Source organism: Chiloscyllium punctatum, chromosome 32 (assembly GCF_047496795.1).
Source record: "Chiloscyllium punctatum isolate Juve2018m chromosome 32, sChiPun1.3, whole genome shotgun sequence".
In the NCBI taxonomy this organism is placed as follows: Eukaryota; Metazoa; Chordata; class Chondrichthyes; order Orectolobiformes; family Hemiscylliidae; genus Chiloscyllium; species Chiloscyllium punctatum.
Window position 1 is genome coordinate 42,539,640 of NC_092770.1, and position 22,039 is coordinate 42,561,678.

The 22,039-nt window shown below is 41.0% G+C and overlaps 1 protein-coding gene across 2 annotated transcripts; it reads left to right on the forward strand.

Moving 5' to 3' along the window:
• The first annotated feature begins 3,034 nt into the window (after positions 1-3,034).
• On the forward strand, positions 3,035-21,320 carry LOC140458105 (translocator protein-like). 2 transcript variants are annotated; one of them, XM_072552181.1, is made up of 4 exons: positions 3,035-3,103; positions 7,980-8,170; positions 15,194-15,332; positions 21,039-21,320. In XM_072552181.1, exons 2-4 carry the CDS (start codon positions 7,989-7,991, stop codon positions 21,207-21,209), a joined length of 492 nt encoding a protein of 163 aa, XP_072408282.1. In that variant the 5' UTR covers positions 3,035-3,103; positions 7,980-7,988; the 3' UTR covers positions 21,210-21,320. The 2 variants fall into 2 exon arrangements, with proteins under 2 accessions (XP_072408282.1, XP_072408281.1); XM_072552180.1 differs by having other exon boundaries at positions 3,076-3,200.
• The last annotated feature ends 719 nt before the right edge of the window (positions 21,321-22,039 follow it).

Below are 22,039 nucleotides of genomic sequence, written 5' to 3' on the forward strand. Positions count from 1 at the left end.
CTTTCTACCCCGGGTACCATCCTGTCATTGTCCCCATTATTCGAATGGGCCTTAACCAACAGCGTTATACAACAGAATGCTTTCTTAACCGATTTCAGAGGGCAATTAAGAGTCAATCATGCTGCTGTGAATCTGGAGACAGACTGGGTCCATATTTCCTGCCCTGACAGTCCTGGAGAATTTGATGGGTGTTTTTAATAATCCAATCATTTCATGGTTATTTTTAATGATGAATTAATTGATTGAATATTAAATACTCCTAGTTGCTACTGTGGGATTAATATGTCCAGTCTCATGGTTATCTGCTCCATCATCATTAAACTACCATCACCAACCTTTACATTTCCCATTTGTGGAAATGTACCTCAACTGTACTTGAAATATCTGCTTGTTAAAGACAAATTATTTTTCCAGTACAGTTTTGTCTGTCTTTTTTTAATCCAATTTATCTACACCAGATTTATTCTCAACTGAAGTTGACCCTTTGTCAATTAATATTTCTATTCTTGATTTCCCCTTGGCTAATCTAAACTTTACGACTCTATAATCACTGATCTTTTTATTTGTTCATCAAAAATGTTCTCTGACACTCGATCCATTTGGCTCTCTAGCCTTCTTCTTGAATTACTGAAAAATGCTAACTCCAGGACGCCTAAGTTGACAGGCAGGAGGCTGTAAGAACACAGCAAGCCAGGTAGCATCAGGAGGTGGAGAGGTCGTTGATTTGGACCTGAAACATCCACTTCTTCAACTCCTGATGCTGCCTGGCTTGCTGTGTTCTTCCAGCCTCCTGCCTGTCAACTTTGGATTCCAGCATCTGCAGGTTTTTTGCCCCCAACTCCAGGACTCCTGACCTCCCAGCGTGGATTAAAAAAAGACAGACAAAACTGTACTGGAAAAATAATTTGTCTTTAACATGCTTTTATATTATTTTTCTCTTTTAAAAAGGTTCAGAAAAAAATGACAAGGATGTTGCCATGGTTGGAGGGTTTGAGTTATAGGGACAGGCTTAATAGGCTGAGGCTGTTTTCCCTGGAGTGTCAGAGGCAGAGGGCTGACCTTATAGATGTTTATAAAATCATGAGGGGCATGGATAGGGTAAATAGACAAGGTATTTTCCCTGAGGTGGGTAAGTCCAGAATTAGAGGGCATAGGTTTAGGGTGAGAGGGGGAAAGTATAAAAAGGACCAAAGGGGCACTTTTTTCACACAGAGGATAGTGTGTGTATGGCCTGAGCTGCCAGAGGAAGTGATGGAGGCTGGTGCAATTACAGCATTTAAAAGGCACCTGGATGGGTAGGTGAAGAGGAAGGCTTCGGAGGGATATGGGCCAAGTGCTCGCAAATGGGACTAGGTTAGGTTAGGATATCTGATTGGCATGGATGAGTTTGATTGAAAGGTCTGTTTCTGGGCTGTACATCTCTATGACCCTGATATAGAAGGTCTGTAATCCTGAACTTTTAATTTTATTTTTCCCATTTATACTAAAGATTTTGTACCTGGACACCATAGTTCCCATAGAATCCCTACAGTGTGGAAACAGGCCCTCTGACCCAACAAGCCCACATTGACCCTCTAAAGAGTAACCCACCCAGACCCATTCCCCTACTACTCTACATTTACCCCAGACTAATGCACCTAACCTGCATATCCCTGAATACTATGGGCAATTTAGCATGGCCAATTCACCTAAAGTGTACATTGTTGGACTGGGGGAGGAAACCAGAGCAACAGGAGGAAATCTACACAGACACAGCTAGAATGTGCAAACTCCACACAGACATTCACCTAAAGTTAGAATTGAACTACATCCCTGGTTCTGTGAGGCAATAGTGCTAATCACTGAGCCACTGTGCCTTTGCAGTTAAGATATCGCTAGAAATGGTGACTTTGTACACTCTTCATTGTACTCATGTATCCCTGTACTTTAGTATACATGACAATAAAACATAACACGGCAATAAATTCTAACTTCTAAAAGCTCTTCTTCCCCTCAAGGTTTTTAGACTGTTAGTATCTCAGTTTAGATTTGGACAATTAAAGTCGAACACCCGCCTTATTACAATAAGCAGTAATAACAGAAATTGCTGGAAAACATCAGCAAGCCTGGCAGCATTTGTGGAGAGAAATCAGAGTTAACGTTCCAGGTGAAGTAACCCTTCCTCAGAACTAAGGAGATCTCTTGAGAACTCAGAGCTTTTCCAGCAATTTCTATCTTTGTTTCTGATTTACACATCTGCAGTTCTTTCGGTTTACATTATAATTAGTATCGCTTTTGCACTTTTTTGTAACTTGTTGTTTTATGTCTTTCCAAAACTGACAGAATAGACCCAATATGGTAAACACTTCCTCCTATGTATCTGAGCTTTGACAAATGGACATTCAGTGTTGATCAATGTGTTGCTATGACTCTCATTTTTGATTCGCTACCAATTATTTTTAATACCATAGAATTCATAAAAAAATTGCCATCAACTATTTTCACTTTCTGCTTTTCTTACAGAAATGTGTTTGGGTTGTTCACCGAGGACTGTGTTTACAGTAACACTCTCTATTGACACTTCCACAGGAAGTGGTCTCTGGAAACCACTTCATTCAGATCAACGGAGGGGGCGGGCGGAACCAGCTCTGGGACTGGGGATTGGCAGCCGCGTTATGCTTGACAGTTGATTGGCGGAGTCTGGTGATTGACAGTGAGTGGGCGGGGTCTGGTGATGGCAAGGGAACGCAAAAGGTTCCTTGGAGGGGCGGAGTCTGGTGATTGTCAGTTGGAGGGGTTGGACTGGAGATTGACAGCAGATGGGTGGAGTATGAAGCGTTACGAACGGTGGGTGGAGTCTGGTGATTGACAACTGGAGGGCGGAGTCTAGTGAATAGATTGGTGGGTTTGGTACTAAAGGCTGACTGCCGGTAGGTGGAGTCTGGAACGTAACTGCCGTTGGATGGTGTCTGGTGATTGACTGTTGCAGGGCGGAGTCTGGTGATTGACTGTTGGCGGTGTGGTACTGGCGGGGCTGTCTGCCGGTGGGCGGAGTCTGGAGATTGACAGTGGGTGGGCGGAGTCTGGAGATTGACAGGCGGCGAGTCAAGCGGACAGTGTGGAGGTAAATGTCCAGAATTTGAGTTGCAGGTTTAGGAGCTAGGTCACAGCACTAGGCTGTGGAGTGAGAAGGTGTAGAGAAAGTGTGCTTCACATCTCCGGTAAGAGCAAAACATGCTGAATTTTACATTTAGATCTTTATTTACTGTGTTGTCTTCATCACGCCTTATTCTTTATTTCTTGATATTTTAAGTCAGTTTATACAACTAAACTGTTGAGAATTAGTTCCCCCCAGGGTCTAACAATGTAAAACCCTCTGTCTAATGAATGGAACTTTTAGATATTTATGCTGATTTTGAAGTTGCATAACTTTCTGCCTGGTGTAGCCTGTGATTGGTCAAGCTGATTACACCAGCCTTGTGTAACACAAGATTTGGTATGTGGCAACTCCTTTTGTTCATTTGTTATAACAAAAGCTCAGTCCACGCCATCTGCGTTGTAGTCACTTCACATAGCTTATGGGAGTACTTCTGTGTAGAATCACAGAAATATTGCAGTGTGAGTTATGGCACCTGGGTAATGGTAACGATCCTAACTCTTATTGTAGTGTGTGCATTGCAGTCCCAGAAATGAACCACCGTCCCAAGCTTTGAAAGCTAATTTAAAAAGTTCTTAGGTATAGAGTTTTAATAAATGATCCATGTAGGTCTTGCACCTTAGTTTTAATGAATTCCCAGAGTTATACCCTGTTCCATTATTAGAAATAATTTATTTGGACTTTCAGCATCTACTAAATTTTACTTATATTTAATATTATATTCATTTATTTATGTTGCCTCTGCGAGATGAAATATGTTCACACTTCTCTGCAGTAAATTCCATCTGACTTGTGTCTGCCATTTTCACAAATCTGTCTATCCTCTTGACTGATCAGTGTTCATCACCTCCTCCCACCATGTTAGCCTTACCGCCTGGCTTGGCTGCTGAGGAGCTACTGGACTGAACATGACCCACTTCTCAGACTGCATAGAGGCACAGGGCCCCTGACCACTGTCACCCCAATAGACTGGCCAATCGCCTGACAGGTGATTCCATGGACTATGGTGAGAACTGTTCCCCTAAGACTTTGAGAGGTGCTGCTTGCTTGCAGCATGTGCAGTGTGTTTGCCACATAAACTACTGGTACATGCGTATTTGTAAGAGTGATATATCACACTGCTACACAGCAATATGCCCACCTTCTTGTCTGAGGACTGCTGACCACCTTGTGGCTACTCTAATTTCCACAACAAGGCAAACTGAGGCTTCGATGCTGTGGGCATGCAGATAGGTGCTGACTGAGCACAGAGAGAGCAGGTGAGCACTCTGAAAACCAACCTGGTCCAAGTGTGAACTGGCTGCCTGATCAGTGTATCAGGGTACACATGACAGTGCAAATCTGTGCTTCCAGAGCTCCCTACAAGTGGAACATGGTATGACGTAATGATAGTGTGAGGGGTTGGCAAATGTCAGAAGAGGGATGAATGTGGCTGGAGCCCATGAATCATGCCCTGAGAGGCTGTTTGCTCCTGAGCAACATGGAGTCCCCTTGCAGCCAGCGGTGAGCTGAAGTCGCCTGGTACCCGCTCAGATTTCCATGTTGCGAATTCTCAACATTGAATTTTTTCAGCACATTGGGTAAAATAGGAAGCTGAATATTTGATGCAAAACTTGTCCCACCACTTAGTAAACGCATAAAACATAATGCAACATGCTCCTAAGGTAAAGATAGGCCTCACCAAACTTTTCACATGATTCTGCCACAAATCTTGCCATAACCCAGCTTAGATGCTGCCTTTAGAAACTGCTTTACATGCTACTCTGAGTAAATCTATGTATCAGTTGTAGTATTGTACAAATACAGCTTCTTTTTCCCTAAAAGTAAAGACTCTGTCTATTTCCTTTGCTCAACGATATTCTTCTCTTCTGTCCTTACCAAAGGTCAGTTCCACCCATGTGAATTCATATTCATACCTGGATGATGAATGTCAGCAGGCCATCTAACAGCAGATGAAGAGAATAGCCAGCTAAAATAGATAGTCATTAGTGGCAACAGCTCTGAAGCTAAATGGTTATCTTAGCTTCAAAATTGAAAAACCAACTTCACAGGAAAAGGAAAAACTCACTGCTGTGCACTTTAGAAGGGTATCAGCTGGAGCACCAGTGATCAGCACGACTCCTCTGCATCAGTCAGTATCTTTGTGATGAATAAAATAGGAATTTAGCTTATATTTTATAGAAACTGAATTGTGAAGCAGAGGTTTACACAAGCAATTAAGAAGTCAGATTCCATCTCTCTCCCAAACCGCTATTTTAGTTGTTCTATTTCAGCAAGTTGAGCTTTTGACAACACCACCTCTCCATCACATACACCACTTACTCCTTCCATTACATCAACCACATTCAATCTACATAACATTAAAATGTACCTGTATGCTTATGTCACCTCCAGATTCAGTTTCTCCAATGCAGCCTCCCAGTTCCATTCTACATAAACCTCAGTAATTGAAAACCCTGCTGTCCATATTCCAGCCGTTGCAAGGCCTGTCACTCATCATCAAATTCTTGCTGTTGGCTCCTGGGCCTCTAATGCCCATCCTTGCAAATAAATTCCTCACATCCTCATCCCTGAACACATTGCAAACTTCTTCAGCCCTTCGGTGACCTTGTTTGCATCCTTTTTTTTTTTGCAAAACTGTTTCAGCCATTCCTCTTGCCACCTAAGCCCTAAACATTCAAATTCCCCCTCCCCTCAATGCTTCTGTCTCTGCCCTTCTCTCCCTTTTAAAATACTTTCTGAAAGCTGTCCCTGATTAAAACCTTAGTAAACCCCTTAATATATCTTCCTATGGTTTGGCAGTAATTTTGATTATGCTTCTAAGAAGGGACAAGGGACATTTTATTCTATATTAAAGATGCTGTATAAATGTAAGTTATTGTCTCTCCTGCAGAAGTGGTTCTGGTCTGATCTTCACAGCCTTATTTGTTCAACTATTCTCCTGTCTGTGTCTGAACAGCAGCTTCAGAGTCCATCCAATTCTGACTTTGACTGACTAACTGAGACTAGAAATATATTGGACAGGTGTGGTGCTCCTCAGAATGGGATACAAATTCAGCCTGGATTATCCAGAAACCTGACTAATTTGTTTTCCCATATTTCCCCTTAGCCAAAGGGAAAGATCAACAAGGACTTCAGCCAGTGGGCTAAGGAGTGGCAGATGGAGTTTAATTTAGATAAATGTGAGGTGCTGCATTTTGGAAAAGCAAATCAGAGCATGATGTAAAAGATCCTAGGGATTCTTGCTGAACAAAGAGACCTTGGAGTGCAGGTTCATACTTCCTTGAAAGTATAGTCATGGGTAGATAGGATAGTAAAGAAGGTATTTGGTATGCTGTCCTTTATTGATCAGAGCATTAAGTATAGGATTTAGGAGGTCACATTGGTTAGACCACATTTGGAATATTGTGTGCAATTCTAGTCTGGGGCTGTTTTCCCTGGAGAGTCGGAGGCTTCGCAGTGACCTTTACAGAGGTTTATAAAATCATAGGGGCACGGATAGGATAAATAGACAAAGTCTTTTTCATGGGGTGGGTGAGTCCAGAACCAGAGGGAATAGGTTTAGGGTGAGAGGTGAAATATATAAAAGGGACCTAAGGTATAGCTTTTTCATGTAGAGGTGGTGCGTGCATGGAACGAGCTGCCAGAGCAAGTGGTGCAGGCTGGTACAATTGCAGCACTTAAAAGACATATGGATGGGTATATGAATAAGAAGGGTTTAGAGGGATGTGGGGCAAGTACTGGCAAATTGGGACTGGATTAGGTTAGGATATTTGGTTAGCATGGACGAGTTGGACTGAAGGGTATGTTTCTATGCTGTACATCTCTATGACTCAATGACTCGAACTTAAGCTTCTATTTTTGAGATCTGTCAATTAAATACATCAGAAATCCAAGTTGGTGTTTTCCCTTTACACATCACACAATTTCAAGCAAATGGAGTTTATTACTTTTAACCTTTTTATTAATATGTTTATTAACAAAGTCACTGGGGATCACATTTTAAACCAAATCCTTTTTAACGCGTGTGATTAAATTATTTCTGTGGCCTCTTTTTCCTTCATGCACCTTTGTTGAATAATGGTGTTAGAGTCATACAGCAAGGAAACAGACTCTTTGGTCTCATCTTGGAGATATTTTCTAATCAACCTATTCAAAGATGTTATGATAAACTTGTGGAGCAGGTGGGATTTGAACCGGCCCCCACAGGCTCAGAGATAGGGACAATATCACTAGACAACAAGAGATCCCTAATAATGGTTTTGCATCCTGCAAATACATTTGTAGTACTGGAAACATTGATTGAACATATGTCATGTATTCAAAGATACATTAGCATAATTGGAAAAATAATTGAAGAAACTATTCAGTTTACTGTAGAAACTGACCTTCAGCTGGTCCATTTTGCAACTTAAAGGAAATTTGCTATATTGTTGCATGTAATGTTGAATTGTTAGAATGGAACATGGTTACAAAATGTATTCATGAAGTTCTGAGCCCTCTGAAAGATTCTATTAGATATGTGTTCAATATAACTGAGTTCAAATTCTTCATTTAATAATTCCTGTTGCTAAATGGAAAGATATAGAAAAACACAGATCAGCAATCAAATTCTTCTTTGAAGAATAGAGATCATAGATGCACACTATGAACAAAGTAATTTTCATTAAACATTAATATTAATTAATATAGCATTTTAATATTGCTTTTATGATTTACCTGCCAAGAGCATCAGCTGTAAACACAAAACCTACATTTGTAAAGAAAAACATGAATTTAGTCCAAGATTTGAAGACGTTAAAACAAAACATTTAAAATCATTACATCTGTTTGTCTCACTTAGATTAACAACATGCCATCAACTTGGGTACATGCTTTTGGTTTCACTTTATTGCCAAACGTGGGAGGAATTTTTGGTTCTCGGATAACACGGAAAGAAATTGCTGGTTGGTATGCAACTCTCAAAAAACCATCTTGGTGCCCCCCTAACTGGGTTTTTGGTCCCGTATGGACAACTTTATACACAAGCATGGGGTATGTATCTACTTAATTATGTAATCCATTAGCTGTTACTTTCTTTTGTAGAATAAGTTTCTCCTTGGCCTGTTCCAAAATATGCAGTATCTAATATTCTTGAAGAATGGTTAACTGAGTTGAAACTCTTCCACAATGAACTAAGACATGTATGGTGTGTGAATGTACTTTCTTTGGTTATGCTGATTTAACCCTGTTTTAAGTACAGTTAACGAGATTCTGATAAGGATCTTGTATGTAACCTAGGCAAAGTCAATCAAAAGTTAGATTTTAATGAACATTTCAAAAGGTGGAGAGAAAGGTAAGGGGAGTTGAAGAGGTTTTAAAGGGACTTTCAGGGTTTAGGCTGAGTGAGACCATGAAAAATCTTTTTCAAATAATAATCTTTAGCATATCCATGCAAAACAACATAACTGCACTTCATGATAACTTAATTGCTGTGAATATTTTTGGTATGTCATGAAACTGTCATTGTCTTTAAAATTGTGTCAGAAATTCCTTTTTTAGTCTGTACAGTTGATGATCCCATAGGGTTTTGCAGATTATTTATTCTTCAGAAAGTGTTCATCAGCCATAGTCATCGAGTCATACAGCGTGGAAACAGACCATTTGGTCCAACCAATCCATGCTGACCATGTTCCCAAACTAAACTAATCCCTCCTTGCATTTGGCCCACAGCACCCCAAATCTTTCCTATTCATGTACTTATCCAAATGTTTTTAAATGTTGTAACTGTGCCTGTAAATTGTTGTAACCACCAATTTCTCTAGCAGTTCATTCCACATACGAACCACTCTTTATAAAATGGTTGTCCCTTAGAACATAGAACATAGAACAGTACAGCACAGAACAGGTCCTTCAGCCCACGATGTTGTGCCAACCACTGATCCTCATGTATGCACCTTCAAATTTCTGTGATCATATGCATGTCCAGCAGTCTCTTAAATATCCCCAATGACCTTGCCTCCACAACTGCTGCTGGCAACACATTCCATGCTCTCTCAACTCTCTGTGTAAAGAACCCACCTCTGACATCCCCTCTATAGTTTCCTCCAACCACCTTAAAACTATGACCCCTCGTGTTAGTCATTTCTGCCCTGGGAAATAGTCTCTGGCTATTGACTCTATCTATGCCTCTCATTATCTTGTATACCTCAATTAGGTCCCCTCTTCTCCTCCTTTTCTCTAATGAAAGAAGTCCGAGCTCAGTCAACCTCTCCTCATAAGATAAGTCCTCCAGTCCAGGCAGCATCCTGGTAAACCTCCTCTGAACCCTCTCCAAAGTATCCACATCTTTCTTATAATAGGGTGACCAGTATTCCAAGTGCTGTCTAACCAAAGTTTTATAGAGCTGCAACAAGATCTCACGACTCTTAAACTCAATCCCCCTGTTAATGAAAGCCAATACACCATATGCTTTCTTAACAACCCTGTCCACTTGGGTGGCCATTTTAAGGGACCTATGTATCTGCATACCAAGATCCCTCTGCTCCTCCGTACTGCCAAGAATCCTATCCTTAATCCTGTACTCAGCTTTCAAATTTGACCTTCCAAAAAGCATCACCTCGCATTTATCCAGGTTGAACTCCATCTGCCACCTCTCAGTCCATCTCTGTATCCTGTCAATGTCCCGCTGCAGCCTACAACAGCCCTCTACACTGCCAACAACAACTCCAACCTTTGTGTCATCTGCAAACTTGCTGACCCCCTTCAATCCCCTCATCCAAGTCATTAAAAAAAATTACAAACAATAGAGGGCCAAGGACAGAGCCCTGTGGAACACCACTCACCACAGACTTCCAGGCAGAATATTTTCCTTCTACTACCACTCGCTGTCTTCTGTTGGCCAGCCAATTCTCTATCCAGACAGCTATGTTCCCCTGAATCCCATTCCTCCTGACCTTCTGAATAAGCCTACCATGGAGAACCTTATCAAATGCCTTGCTGAAGTCCATATACACCACATCCACAGCTCAACCCTCATCAACTTTTTCTAGTCATATCCTCAAAGAACTTGATAAGGGTTGTGAGGCATGACCTGCCCCTCACAAAGCCATGTTGACTGCATTTAATCAAGCCATGTTCTTCCAGATGGTCATAAATCCTATGCCTCAGAATCCTTTCTAACACCTTGCAGATGACAGATGTGAGACTTACTGGTCCGTAATTGCCGAGGATTTCCCTATTTCCTTTCTTGAAGAGAGGAATTACATTTGCCTCTCTCCAGTCCTCAGGTATGACTTCAGTGGAGAGGGAGGATGCAAAGATCTTCACAAGTGGCGAAGCAATTGCATTTCTCATTTCCCAAAGCAGCCGAGGACAAATCTGGTCCGGGCCTGGCAACTTGTCAATCTTAATGTTTGACAAAATTTTCAGCACATCAGCTTCCTCTATCTCTATCCATTTCGGCATGCACACCTGCTCTTCAAAGGTTTCATTCACTACAAAGTTAATTTCTTTCGTAAAGACAGAAGCAAAAAACTCATTTAGGGCTTCCCCTACCTCCTCAGACTCCACACACAAATTCCCTATGCTATCCCTGATCAGCCCTACTCTTTCTTTGACCATTCTCTTATTCCGCACATAAGTGTAAAATGCCTTTGTGTTCTCCCTAATCCGTTCTGCCAAGCCTTTCTCATGTCCCCTCCTGGCTCTCCTTAGACCATTTTTAAGCTCCTTCCTCGCCTGCCTGTAATCCTGTAGAGCTGAACTTGACCCTAGCTTCCTCCACCTTATGTAAGTTACCTTCTTCCTTTTGACGAGAAGCTCCACCGCTCTCGTCATCCAAGGTTCCTTTATCTTACCACTTCTTGCCTGTCTCAGAGGGACATATTTATTCATCACTTGCAACAACTGTTCCTTAAACATGTCTTGTGTCCTTTTAAATCTTTCTCCTGTCACCTTACAACTATGCCCCCTATTGAAACCTTAGGGAAAAGACTCTTGTCATTCACATTATCTATGCCCCTCATGATTTTGCAAATGTTTCTCAGGTCATCCAACACAATACCTCACATTTAATCTCCATCTGCCACACCTCAACCCATTGACCCAATGGATCATCTCATTCAGGTTGGCAAATTGATTTTTTTTTGAAAAATTAATATTTATGATATCTGGAGATGACAAAGTGCAAACATTATAGAAGCCACCTCTTTCACAACATGTAATTGCAGCTTGCATGACTGTATGTACAATTCCATGACACTAGCCATCTTGTTATAGAGTCATAAAGATGTATAACACGGAAACAGACCCTTCGGTCTAACTTATCCATCTCGACCAGATATCCCAACCCAATCTAGTCCCTCTGCCAGCACCAACCCATATCCCTCCAACCCTTCCTATTCATATACCCATCCAGATGCCTTTTAAATGCTGCAATTGTACCAGCCTCTACCACATCCTCTGGCAGCTTATTCCATACATAAATCACCCTCTGCATGAAAAAGTTGCCCTTTAGGTCTCCCTTTAGGGTGAGAGGGGAAAGATATAACTTTGCCCTCTAGTTCGGGACTCACCCACACCACGGAAAATACTTTGTCTATTTATCTTATCTATGCCCCTCATGATTTTATAAACCTCTATAAGGTCTCCTTTCAGCCTCTGACATTCCAGGGAAAACAGCCCTAGCCTATTCAACCTCTCCCTATCGCTCAAATCCTCCAACCCTGGCAACATCCTTGTAAATCTTTTCTGAGCCCTTTCAAGTTTCACGACATTTTCCGATAGGAAGGAGACCAGAATTGCATGCAATATTCCAACAGTGGCCTGACCAATGTCCTGTACAGCCACAACAAGACCTCCCAACTTCTGTACTCAATACTCTGACCAATAAAGGAAAGCATACCAAACACCTTCTTCACTATCCTATCAACTCCTCCACTTTCAAGGAGCTATGAACCTGCACTCCAAGGTCTCTTTGTTCAGCAACACTCCCTAGGACCTTACCATTAAGTGTATAAGTCCTGCTAAGATTTGCTTTCCCAAAATGCAGCACCTCGCATTTATCTAAATTAAACTCCATCTGCCACTTCTCAGCCCATTGGCCCAGCTGATTAAGATCCCGTTGTAAACTGAGGTAACCTTCTTCACTGTCCACTACATCTCCAATTTTGGTGTCATCTGTAAACTTACTAACTGTACCTCTTATGCTCGCATCCAAATCATTGTTGCTGAGAACAAATTAGCTCCTGGAAAGTGTATATATTGTTTCACATCTTGCTTTGTAAAAGACAAATCCATGCTGCAATTTTATAGTTGAAAGAAATTTCTGCTTCAAATGTTAACACTAAACATGTGCCCTTAGCATTCAGTAAAAATAACTTATTGTGATCTGCTGGCTGTAAAATTATAAACATATAACTTATGCAATTGAATTTTTAGTTTATATATTCTACTTTTCTTGGATCTGCACCAGTCTCACAAACCCTACTGTGTCTGTGTGTGTGTCTGTAGTCCTTGAGCATACTTCATTTCTTAGTAATACACTCTGAGACGCTGTACAATTGGACCATACTGGAAGGGCATTGCCATGTTATTTGCAGTAGGAAAACAAATAGCTAATTGATGCACAGGATATGTAGATGTTCTGGACTGAATTATTCAATTGTTATTGTGTGAGGCAAGAAATATGTGGATTTGTGATTTATCAATGTGGTCAACAGTGGCCTCCGCATAAATAGAACATAGAAACACAGAAAATAGGAGCAGGAGTAGGCCACTGCTCCCTTTGAGCCTGTTCTACCATTCAATAAGATCATGCTGATCATCCAACTCAGTATCCTGTTGCCACTTTCTCCTCATATCCTTGAGAGTGAACCCACAGTAAGTAACTGGCCCTGATGGAATCCCCGGCTATGCACTCAGATCCTGGATGGACCAACTGGTGGGAGTATTTGCAGACATTTTTAACCTCTCCTTACTCTGATCTGAAGTTCCCACCTGCTTCAAGAATACCACTATCATCTGGTGGCTCTAACTTTCATCATTATGAAGTGCTTCAAGAGGCTGGTAATGGCACATATCAACAGTAGCCTCCCAAATTGCCTTGATATACTACAATTCCCCTATTATTCTAATAGGTCCACGGAAGATACCATCTCTCTGGCCTGACACTCCACTCCTCTCTGGAGCATCTGGATATCAAAAACACCTATATCAGACTCCTGTGTGACAGTGCGGAAACAGGCTCTTCGGCCCAACCAGTCTACACTGACCCTTTGAAGAGTAACCCACCCAAATCCATTTTCCTCTGACTACTGCACCTAGCACTATGGGCAATTTAGCATATCGACTTTATCTCCATCTCCAACACCATAATTTGAACCAAATTCATCTCCAAACTCCAAGACCTAGGTCTCTGCTCCCCACTCTGTAACTGGATGCTTGATCTCAGACCGATATCATTCAGGATAGACAACAAAGCTCCTCGACAATAATCCTCAACATCAGTGTCCCACAAGGCTATGCACTCAACCCCTTATGCACACGTGACTATGTGGCCAAATTCTGCTCTAACTCCATTTACAAATTTGCTGCTGACGCTATCGTAGTGGGTTGGATCTCAAACAATGACACGACCGAATATAGGAAAGGGATTGAGTGCATAGTGGCATAGGACAAAGACGACAATCTCTCCTTCAATGTCAGCAAAATGTAGGAGCTGGTGATTGACTTCAGGAAGCGGAGTAGAGGGCACACCCCTGTAATTATCAGTGCTGCTGAGGTGGAGGTGGTCAACAGCATCAAGTTCTTAGGAGTAAATATTACTGTCAATCTGTCCCGGTTCATTCACATTGATGCTACGGTCAAGAAAGTGCACCAATGCCTCTACTTCCTCAGAAGGCTAAGGAAATTCAGCATGTCCACAACGAATCTTACCCATTTTTGTAGATGCACCACAGAAAGCATCCTATCCAACTGCTGTACCCAAGAGCACAAGAAATGAGAGAGCAACCTATTCCATCATGCAAGCCAGCCTTCCTTCCATTGATTCTGTCTATATTTCCTACTTCCTCAGGAAAGCAACCAACATGAAGACCCCTCCCACCCCAGTTATACTGTCTTCCATTGGCCAGAGATATAAATGTTTGAAAACATGTACCAACAGATTCAAGAACGACTCCTTCCCCGCTGTTATCAGGCTTATGAACGGATCTCTCCTATATTAGAGTTAATCTTCCTCTGCACCTTCTCTGTAGCTGTAACACTGCATTCTCCATTCTGTCCTATTAGCCTGATGTACTTAAGGTATGATGTGTCTGTATAACCTGCAAAACAGTACTTTTCACCTAATCTCGGTGTATGTGATAATAAGAAATCAAATCAAATACCCTTTCATCCCTTTAGCTCCAGTAACTATATCTAAATTCTTCTCAAAACATTCAATGGTTGGGCCTTAACTGCTTTCCGTGGCAGAGAATCCCACAGGTTCGCCACTGACTGGATGAAGAAATTTCTGCTTATCTCAGCACTGAATAATCTTCCTCCTATCCTTAGACTGTGACTCCTGGTTCAAGACTTTTGTTCCCAAGAAAAACAAAACAATGTGAGGCAGTATGTTATCATTGATTTTCCATTTAAGTAACACAAACAAATGTAATCATGATTTCCCCAGGTCAGACTTCAAAATTAATGTGTCCAATTCTTTGAAGGACCTTCCATCAGATGGGAAAGATTGAGCATTGATTGGTCACTTAATGATGCAATCACAAGCCCTTTTTGATTTTGGGTGTGCAAGGAAAAATGGTAACAAAATACCTGACAAACCCAGTCAACATGAAGCACAATTAGAACAATATTTGGTAGATGTGTCTAACAGAAGTTATCCTTCTCCTCCTTTCTCCCTCCCCTGGCCATTTCCCCAGTCTTGTCATTTACAACTGACTTGTCCAATGGCAGGTTAGTGTGGTACATTATAAATTAGCAGTTCAAGTTCAGTTGTTAAAAATCAATTGTAATAGTCATTGTTGTGAGCTGTCATTCATATTTTGGACTAATTTTATAAGATTTTGTTCTCAGCTATGGCTCCTACCTGGTGTGGAAGGAATTGGATGGATTCACTGATAAAGCATTGATCCCACTTGGTTTATATGGAACTCAACTTGTCCTTAATTGGGCATGGACTCCTATTTTCTTCGGGGCACACAAGAAGGGACTGGTAGGTGTATGGATCCTGTGGGGAGAAGGAGATTTGTTTGGTGGGGACTATAATATTTTCAATATGTTAACTATTTAATCTTGCTAGAAGTTGCCTTTCCTTTTCTGAAGGCATTAACTCCCTGACATGGTACAGTCCGTGTCACTTTTGATGCTGTGGTACTTGGCTCACGTTTTATTTATTGTAGAACCTAAGCAGTGTTGGTAGGAAATTTGACTAAAGGGAGCATTATAGTAAGATCCAATCTTGTTATCCATTCAACATTTCCAGACAGGGACACTGAGGCCAATTCAAGCAGCCTTTGTTCTTTAGTTAGGGCTATAGAAAACCATAGAGCCATACAAAAGTTACAACACAGAAAGAAGTCATTCAGTCCACCATGTGTGCTGTAGCTGTATAAACTGGCTGACAACTTTAATCCATTTCCAGCATCTGGTCTGTAGCCTCAGAAATTGCAGTGCTTGAGGTGCAGATCGAAACTCCTTTTAAACAGCTTGAGAATTTCTGTCTCAACCATCGAATTAGGTAGTGAATTCCAGACGCCACCCTGTGTTTTTTTTAAAAAATCACACAACACCAGGTTATAGTCCAACAGGTTTAATCGGAAGCACACTGGTGTGCTTCCAATTAAACCTGTTGGACTCTAACCTGGTGTTGTGATTTTTAGCTTTGTACACCCCAGTCGAACACCAGCATCTCCAAATCATGACTTTTTTTTTTCTCATGTCTCCTTGAATCCTTCTACCAATCATCTTAAATATGTGTACCCTGGTGACTAACCTCTGCAAGGAGAAACAGGCCTTCCCTGTCCACTGATCAAAGCTCTTTTTTTAAATTTTGTCCGCCTCAATTAGATAACCCCTCAGCCTCTACTGTTATAAGGAAACAGCCTTAGCCTATCCACTTTGTTCCTCATTGTTGCAATTTTCAAGCCCTGGCAACATTCATATGAATCTCCTCTCTCTACGGCAATAATGTCCTTCCAGTAATGTGATGAGCAGGACTTCAAATAAAATTCCAGCTGTGGCCTAACCAGTGTCTTTTATAATTCCAGCATTACATCCTTGCTTTTGTATTCAATACCTCACACAATGAAGGAAAGCATTCCATATTCTTTCTTTACCATATTATCTACTCGTCCCACCAAGTACATGAATCTGTGGAGGTGCAGTCCAAGTTCTCTCATGTCCTCTATCCCTCTCAAAACCTGTTTTTCCTGTATACTCTCACTTTGCCCACTCCAAATGCATTACCTCACAATTCTCCATTTGCCATTAGTGTGTTTTGAGAAGATTTGTAGCTCAGGTTGAGGTTCTGAATGCAAGTTTGCTCACTGAGCCACCGTACAAGATAACATCATCAATGAGGCTCTGGTGAAGTGCTGATGTTATGTCCTGCTTTCTATTTGTGTATTTTGGGTTTCCTTGGGTTGGATATGTCATTTCTGGTTGTTTTTCTCAGAGGGTGGTAGATGGGGTCCAAATCAATGTTTGTTGACAGTGTTCCAGTTGGAATGCCATGCTTCTAGGAATTCTCGTGCGTGTCTTTAGTTGGCTTGTCCTAAGATGGATGTGTTGTCCCAGTCAGTGGTGTCCTTCCTCATCTGTATGTAAGGATACTAGTCATCACGTCTTTTGGTGGTGAGTTGATGTTCATGTATCCTGGTGGCTAGTTTTCTGCCTGTTTGTCCAATGTCGTGCTTGTTACAGTTCTTGCAAGGTATTTTGTAAATGACAATAGTTTCGCTTGTTGTCTGAACAGGGTCTTTCAAGTTCATTAGCTGCTGTTTTAGTGTGTTGGTGGGTTTGGGGACTACCATGATGCCAAGGGGTCTGAGTAGTCTGGCAGTCATTTCCAAGATGTCTTTGAGGTAAGGGAGGGTGGCTAGGGTTCCTGGACATATTTTGTTCTCTTGTTTGGGACAAAATGTCCATCCTAGGACAAGCCGACCAGAGACATGCACAAGAATTCCTTGAAGCATGGCATTCCAACCAGAACTCTATCAACAAACACATTGATTTGGACCCCATTTACCACCCTCTAAGAAAAAGATCCGGAAATGATGTCACCAACCCAAGGAAACCCAAAACACATAGAAAAAGCAGGACATAACACCAATGCTTCAGAGGAGGCTCATTGATGATGCCTAGTATGGTGATGAAACGTCTGAAAACCAACCTTCCAGCTCAGCGAGCAAACTTACATCCAGAATCCATTTGCCATTTTTCCACCCAAACTATTGTATTACCCTGCAGTTGACATCCAACCACTTCATAGTCAACTGCATGGCTATTTTTTGTCATCTACAAAGTTACCAAACATTTAAGTTTAAATCATTAGTAACATAATTTTTAAAAAAAATTACAAACCTCTCTCTGTTCGCTAAAACAATAACTGACCATTACATTATGTTGTCTGTCACTGAGCCAATTTGGGATTCAACTTGCAGTATTCACTCTTTCATTTTTATGACCAGTCTGCCCAATGGGACCTTGCCAAATACTTTACTGGAGTCCATGCTGACAACAGCCACTGCACTACCCTCATCAATTCTCTAAAAATTCAATTAAGTTTTGAAGACCCAATCTTCCCTTAACAAAACCATGTTGACTATCCCTGATTAATCCACGCCTTTCCAAGTAATAGTTAATCCTACTCTATGTTGATTCCAGCAATTTGCCGACCACCTGAGGTCAGACTGAGCGGCCCATAATTATTTTGCCTGCCCTTCACACCCTTCTTGAATAGGGGTACAACATTTGCAGAATTTCAGTCATCTGGTACTTCTCCCATATTTAATGAAGATTGAAAATGATCCTCAGAGTATCCATTATTTCCTCCCTGGCTTCCTTTAACAGCCTAAGGTATAATCCATCTGGCTCTGGTGATTTATCAACTTCAAAATGGTCAGTCCTATCCTTCTTATGTTTAGTTTAACTATTATTTCACACTCCTACTCTTCAAGAATATCTGTTTCATCTCTATCTTTTGTGAAGATGGCACAGTGGCTGAGTGGTTAGCACTGCTGCCTCACAGTGCCAGGGACCCGGGTTCGATTCCAGCCTCGGCAAATGTCTGTGTAGAGTTTGCATATTCTCCCTGTGTCTGCGTGGATTTCCTCCGGGTGCTCTGGTTTCCTCCCACAATCACAATGATGTGCAGATTACAATGATGTGCAGATTAGGGTGAATTGGCCATGCTATATTGCCCATGGTGTTTCAGGGATGCATAGGCTAGGTGCATTGGTCAGGGTAGATATGAGATGGGGGGATGGGTCTGCATGGGTTGCTCTTCAGAGGGTCGCTGTGGACTTGTTGAGCTGAAGGGCCTATTTCCACACATGATTCAGAGGTAGAATACTCATCAAGAACCCTGCCAACATTCTACACACAAGTTTCATTTTTAACAGGCCAGCCCTTTCCTTAGGTAAAATCAAGGACTGCAGATGCTGGAAACCAGAGTCTAGATTAGAGTGATGCTGGAAAAGCACAGCAGGTCAGGCAGCATCCAAGGAGCAGGAAAATCGACATGTTGGGCAAAAGCCCTTCATCAGGAATCCTTAGCCATCCTCCTGCTCTTAACATACTAATAAAATATCTTTGCATTTTCCTGATTTTTACCAGCTAAAGCTTTTTGTATTCTTTGTTTTCCTAGTTTTCTTTCTTGCCAGTCCTATAAATTCTATACACTTCTAACCTTCATAGAGTATTACTTTTTAAATTGTTATAAGCTCTATTTTCTGCTTAATCTTATCCTGAATGCTTTTGGATAACCAAGGAACTTGTAGGCTGCTATCCATACTGTTCCTGTAGGATCTTGCTATTGAGTGTCTTCCACTGATATTTTTTTCAAATAACTGTAGTGAGTCCACTTTTTTTCCAGAAGCCAGATCTCTTAGTTTTGAAAAGTTTGCCTTTTCCAATTTAGAAGTTTTACTCCTGTTCTTTGTCCTTTTCCATAATTATGCTAAATCTAAGTATATTATGCTCAACATAAGGGTCATCCATGTCTGCTTCATCCAGCTGTCTAGCCTCGTTTCCTCAGATAAAATCAAGAATTGCACCCTCTCTCATTGGGCTTGTCATGTGCTAGCTAACAAAAGTTTCCCTTGAATACAGTTCAATAATTTTGTTTTCTGTGTATCTTTCACACTTAGTTGATATTTGACTAAGTGAAGTCCACAACTGTTGTTGCCCTATTTGGCACTACTTGCTCCACTAATTCTCACCATTTGGGAGTCTACTAATATATATATATAAAATAGAGCACTATGTACCTAACACTGCCTCTCTTCTGTTTCTGAGCTCAACCCATGTGGTCTAATTTGATTCATTTGGTATACTGCCCCTTTTTATTCTTTAATAATGCTACACCTTTAATAATATGTTCTTATTTGATCCCTTTCTTTACCTTGTTTGAATAGTGACTGTAAAAGCTTCTATTATATTTTTATCACATTGCTGACCATGGGTCTCACCAGCTCTTTCTGCTTGCAATTAGGGTAGATTGGAAGGATCTACAAGTTTTATAATCAACTGTTTAGCCATGTTATAAACACACCTTCCTTGATCAAAATTTGGACTGGGACTGAAACCCAAAGTTTCTTACACAGACGCAGGAACAAGACCCACTGCACAAGACCACCAGCTCCCCTAAACGCAAATATAAATTAGTAAAGATGAGAAAATCACTCTAGTCTGGCTGTATTACTACCAGATAAATACTCCGCCAACTGCTCCCATATCTTAATTAGTATGAGCTTTGCACTAAAGCGCCCACTAGTCTTGCATCCTCACAACCTCCATTCCTTTCATGGGTGGTTGCAAGGTGCTAACATTTATTTTCTTGGAAGTGAGGCAGATATTTTAGGTGGAAATTGGAATTGTCAAATTGTCATAGCCTTCGTTTACCTCCCCATCACATCCAAAAAATGTAAAAGTCAAAATAATTTTCCTCCGCTTAGCTGTTTGTCTGACAGGCACATGAGTGGAGAACTGGGAATGAAGTTATAACAAGTGTTCAGTTATGTAGCTTTTAGAACAACAGTCTGTACTACTATTACTGGGCTTCAGCCTTTCCACTTCATGGAATGCTTGGGAATAAATGCAACAAGTCCCAATTTTTGGTTCAAGCTTTGTAAATTACCAAAGCTTATTCCTGGACAAACAGCTATGTAATATTAAAAAACAGAAATTACTTCAAAAAGATTTTGTTCAGATCTGACAAACTGTTTGCTTTCTATGATGTAAAAAAGATTTATATTGGTTTAAAAAAAGCTTGGACACACTGTTGGAAAATTTCATTCTTTATCGAAAAATAGAGAAAGTGTAGTTAAATAATAGTAACTGATTTATGCTCTAAAACACATCTATTACCCTAATAGTGGGTTAATAATTATATTGTATTATGGGCTTTGTGTCAACTCACTTTAGTCAAAGCATTTAGTGTCTCGAACATCCTCCACAGTTACTTGGAATGCATGGAATGCCTTTTGCACATTGGAGATAGTGACGTGGCTCAGTGGAACTTGAGGGCAGACACAATAATTCAATAGAATGGCATTATGGTGTTTCAAAATTGTTTAGCCTACATGTATTGGACTGCCCTAAATTATTTTAGGGCTGAAACTGAGTTACAGGAATAATTCTATCGCAGAGCAGTGTTGCAGGCACAGCCATTTTCTTGACAATTCCATTTTTGTTGCAGGCTTTTATTGAACTAGTCTGCGTTTATGCTACAGCAGCAGCTACAACTGTGACTTGGTACCCCATCAACAAAACAGCTGCTTATCTAATGGTTCCTTATTTGGCCTGGTTGACTTTGGCTTCAGCTCTTAATTACTGCGTCTGGAGGGACAACAAGGATAAGGACGATTAGAACTACTAATTACGGTGGAGCATCTGGAATCCAACTATACTGGCAAATTGAAGAATGTTGATTATGTCTACAGAATTCAAGATTATAATTAAACCTTCGGCTTATACTTAATTCTTTGTTTCGGTGGTTTTCTTTAGCATTTCTCATAAAGAAAGTCGACTGAATAACAACAATGCACTTACAGTAAACCGTGAAGCTGCAATGACAAGGAAGTCTTCACATTTCCAGCCATTCTCATACATTGGGCTTTACTTAACGGTACGAAGCAAGGCAGATGTCCTTGTGGGAGAAGTCCTGCTTCAATTTCCTTGTGGTGGCTTGATAACAAGGATTGTGTCCTGATTATTGACGGCTGTATGGCATTCAAGAGGAATAGGAAGCTGGATAAAGCTGGAAGGTGGCACTGTTAGTCAAATGGCATTTGTGCCATTGTTAGAGATGACCTTGATTCAAGAGATGAGGAGATCAGTTTGGATGGAGATAAGGAATAATAAGGGAAAAGAGTCCATTAGTGGGAGTGGTCGACAAGCCTCCCAACAGTCACTACAATATAGGATGAGATATACAAGAATTACTGGGTTCTTGTGATCGATGCATCACAATAATATGTGAATCTAATCTGTGTATAAATTAGTGTGACTGGCAATGCTAGCCTGGAAGCAGAGTTCATAGAATACTGTTGGAACGATATGATTGCACTGAAGAGGGTGCAAAAGAGATTCGGTTATGATGAGAGAGTGGATAGGCTGGGTTTGTTTTCCTTGGAGCAGATGTGGCAAAGGGGTGATCTGATTGAAGTTTAAAATTATGATGGCATAGGGTAAATTATG

Coding starts and splice junctions, on each gene's coding strand:
- LOC140458105 (XM_072552181.1), top strand. CDS start 7,989: ATGCCATCAACTTGGGTACATGCTTTTGGTTTCACTTTATTGCCAAAC. Junction 8,171..15,193: donor ACTTTATACACAAGCATGGG/GTATGTATCTAC, acceptor TTTTGTTCTCAG/CTATGGCTCCTACCTGGTGT. Junction 15,333..21,038: donor GGGCACACAAGAAGGGACTG/GTAGGTGTATGG, acceptor TTTTTGTTGCAG/GCTTTTATTGAACTAGTCTG.